General features: G+C 40.2%; 1 protein-coding gene across 1 annotated transcript in view; it reads right to left on the reverse strand.

Moving 5' to 3' along the window:
* Window positions 1–541, reverse strand: part of HABP4 (hyaluronan binding protein 4) — a 14,231-nt gene extending 13,690 nt beyond the window's left edge. Inside the window, exon 1 of the mRNA XM_035893960.1 lies at window positions 526–541. Within this exon, the coding sequence (XP_035749853.1) occupies window positions 526–541 (16 nt within the window). The remainder of the gene's footprint in view (window positions 1–525) is intronic.
* Window positions 542–4,273: the final 3,732 nt, after the last annotated feature.

Here is a 4,273-nt window from a genome sequence, read left to right on the forward strand (position 1 = left end):
TTTCTCACCTCATTTTTACTTACTTTGTTTGGATCTGAATCCACAACAGCAGTACAAGAGTGCATTTTTATTTCTTTTTGAGCCGCTCACTGGCTATCAGAAGCATCAGTTGTTCTAAACAGAATAACTTGTCAAGAATGTAGTAGTCAGACACCACCTTCCCTACATACTTAGTATTAACTTCACTTTCACCTTCAGATTCAAAGAGCTCTGCAGAGCTAGTAAAGCAATGCCAAAAAAGTATGAAGATGCAAAAGTAATTTTAAAAAGATGGTGTCTGGTTCTGTTACCACTTCAAAGTCCTTCAAAACTTCAAGTCACTTTGAAGTCTTCTTGTCACATATGCCAGTGTATTACATGCCACTAGCACTGACCATGCTAGGCAAAGCAGTCAGCTCTACTCTCATTTCAGTGCAAGCCTATTTCACCTTGATTCTAACAGGTGGCTATAATTATTGCAGGTGGGTTTTTAAATACTAGAAAGATTATTTGTGGCATTTATTACCTCTACACAAACACTTTTACCTGGCTTGATAGACATACGGCAGTGGATTAAGGTGGTATGCAGCAATTACACCTCTCCAATAAACTGAGCCACCCTCAGGGCAGAAGCTTGTGACCTGCTAGTGAATCAGTTCAAATACCAGCGCAACTTTCAACTCTGCCTTTAAGGGCAAACTAAACTAGAGCTTGGTAGCAGTGACAGCATAAGATATGCAATTTTAATCCTCTGCCATGTGTCTGTCCAAGCACAGACATATTTTCATTCAAGGACCTGAAAGGCCACCTACCCTTTGGGAAAAAAAACCAACGAACCAAACCAAATCCAAACCAAGAAAACAAACCAAAACACAAGCAATCTTGTGTAGTGCTGCCATAATAGCTTTCACTTAAAAAGAACTGGGCTATGCTTTGAGTGCTCAGTAGCTACCTCTCCACATACACCCCAATTTAGTCTGCTTGTTTGCATATATAGATTGGTATGCAGGTTTTCTTCAGAACCACAAAAAAAGCTCTGCAGTTTTGTGGATCATCTACCTGAGGTCTTAAAAACATCGCGCTGAAAACTGAAGACAGGTCCTTCCTGGTCACCAAGTTTAGCCTCTCTTTAAGGTGGTCTTCCTACATCTTACATCTGTCATCTTACTCAGCTGAGGATGCTGCCCACCCTTCCCCACCTCACCACCACTTCCTGGGAGGTTACTGCAGCAGCCCAGTGCATCGGCCGAACTGCCTGTCACTTTACTTTCTAAACTGAGGAAAAGAAATCTGATGCTTAAACTGTTTCAACAGCCCCTGCTTTTTTTTTTCTCCAGAAGAAGCAGCTGAGCTATTATTAGAAAGACATCTGTAAATACTAAAATTACCAGGTACTAGAATTAGACGTTGCTAAAGAAAAAAAATCCCAGTTTTACGAGCTATTGTTAAAATTCTAAATCATACAGAGCTAACGTACTTAAATAGTTTTCACTTTCCCAACAGTAACACTTCACTGCCAATATTAGTTTTGTTTATACTGCAGCATTTAGATAGGAAGACTTTCTAGGGAAGTGTTTTTAATAAGTAGGCATCACAAAACTCACAACTGGGAAAGCAGGAACTATTTTTAAGACCTGCACTGCCTGGTTTCCCAGACACTGGATATCTATTATTAAGAGATGGATTTAAAACAACGCAACAAATTCTAGCTGCCTTTGCAGTGCTCCTGTCTAGCTCTCATGAAGTTTCTCTATCCATATCATCTGTCCCCAAGCAAGTAGGACTTTTGCTTGGGAAGAAATAGTTTTCTAGGTTTTGTGGGCTTTTCACTGACCCCTGCTGAGACAGTGTGCTCTCATTTTTTGATTAATTTTTAGTTTTAAGCAAAAGAGCCCTGCTTGGAACTCCTACCAGTGGCTACAAGCTAGAGCAGAAATCTTTCTCCATTTCCCCCATTCCCTTGCGAAAGGAGCATGGACAGTGAGGGTGGCAGCTGGCAGGCAATTCATGGGCTGAGGGAGGTGACTGCAGCAAAGAGCACCAAAACCTTGCATCCTGACCTAAAATCCAGCTGACAAGGCTGCATCATAAGTTTTATGAATTCTCACAAGCCTGGACCAACTTATCCCACCAAAATAGGTGACACTCAAGCCAAGCAAGACGAGTCCACCAATACTCCATTTCCACAAATGCAGCCTGGGATGAAGAACTGCCAAACAAAGAGTTATTTCTACTTTGCCCAAGTAGCACACATGGGAACAGAGCAAAGGCAAACTGAGTGTAGTTTTGATCCCATTAGGATGAACATTAGAGCAATCATAGTAGCCAGGCGAAGGACTTTATATATCTTATACCATGTATTTGAAGAAAGAAAAAAGCAACGACAAAATATTTTCCACCTGGTGGTCTACCCTTAGAGGTTTTCTGAATCAAACATTATAAGCACTGATTTATGGAAGACAGATCCACAAATGGGCTGCGGTGTCTTTACCTAGACTGCTGTCTGAATAGATACATGCTTTGATATATCAACATCACCCTACAGCAAGGAGTGCCACAGGTCAATTACAGTCACTGTAGAAGAGTTTACACTCTCAGGGACTTACTTTGCTGTGTTTCAGAGTATAGCAGCATTAAGACTGCACAATTGTACCTCCTCACCTTTGCGTGTGTGTGTCCATGTGATTTTCATTCCGAACTTTAAGCAATTAATTTTGTGAACTAAAGCACAGCTAACTACATGATTTGTAGAATAACACCACAGTACCCCAAAATACAGAAAAAAGGCTTCAGCTATTGCATGCAACACACCAAAGACAGACACATGTCATTAGACTCTATTCTGTGGTATTTTGTTCTCATGCGTGCCAGTACTCAATTACAGAATTGCCTATTGCAGCTTTCCTCTGGACAATCCTTATGACTATGTAGCTGAAAGAATTATTATCACAATAAATTATTTAAAAATAAGAAAATTGCAGTCAGTGTAAGGTAAAATTCCCCAGAAATACTCCATGCCATATTAACTTAAAACCATAGCTAAAAATTCAAACACACAGTATTCAGGAACTACATCGAAATATTACACAAGTCACCAAATGCACATGAAAGAAGAAAACCTTTTAGAGGTATTAGCAACAAAGGTTTAGCGATTTCAACAGAACAGAAGTTATTACTGCATGATCAACAAATTTAATTTGCCTGGACCGGTAAAGAATGCAAGCTCTGCAACTGGGCCTTTTGAATAAAGAGCTGGCAAATGCACTTTGGCCACTGCACTGAGAATGAACTGGGATAACATTAAGTGATGCAATTACAAGAACTGTAATATCTACAAACAGCCTTTACCCAAATCCTCAGCATACACTTTAATAAATAAATCACAAAACACCACAGTAAAAGAGAAAAAACACACCATTAAGTTCAAAAGTGTAGGTTTTGGTAGGCTATGAAACACGAGTCCATTTTCTCCTTAGAGAAAGATTTAAAAAGTCTCCTTACAGCTGTGTCATTTCATAATAAATAGTTTGGATTCTAAAGGTCGAAGTCCTCTTCGGAGGTGTGTTTCAAATTTACTTAAGTAAAAACTCCTCTGGAAAAGGTGGTGAAGAAATAAGTAAAAAAAATGTTGACTTACAGAACTTTGTGAGTAAACCTTCCACTCTAACATTAAAGTCTCTCAGACTACTGTAAAACTCTTTAATATATTGCAAGGTAGAAGCCTAGGCTTGCTTCAAGTCTTTCTAAAGCTAAAGACTATTTTGTTCAGATTTAATAAGCTCAAGAAATAACACACCAATAAAACAAAAATTGTGAAACTTTTAACAAAACTTTTGGTAACCCAAACAAACAAACGCCCCAGTAATTAGATAAAGCAGTCTGGAGCGGGTCCAAAGGAGTGCCATGAAGACGATCAAAGGGCTGGAGATCCTGCCCTATAAGCAAAGGCTGAAGGAGTTAGGTCTCTTCTCCCCAGAGAAGACTCAGGGGACCACATCACAGTACCCCAGTACCTGAAGGGCAGCTACAAAGGGAATGGAGGCTCTCTCTTCACAAAGAGCCACATGGAGAAGACAAAGGGCAACAGGTACAAGTTGCACGAGAAGTTTCATCTCAGTATGAGAAAGAAGTTGATAACAATCAATCACTGGAACAACCTCCTCAAGGACGTGGTGGAGGCCCCATCACTGGAGGTTTTCAAGATGCGACTGGACATGGTGCTAGATGATCTCTTCTAGGCTGCCTTTCCCTGGAATGGTTGGACCAAACAATCCATTGAGGTGCCTTCCAACCT

The sequence above is a fragment of the Egretta garzetta genome, unplaced genomic scaffold (assembly GCF_000687185.1).
Source record: "Egretta garzetta isolate BGI_Z169 unplaced genomic scaffold, ASM68718v1 scaffold310, whole genome shotgun sequence".
NCBI lineage: Eukaryota > Metazoa > Chordata > Aves > Pelecaniformes > Ardeidae > Egretta > Egretta garzetta.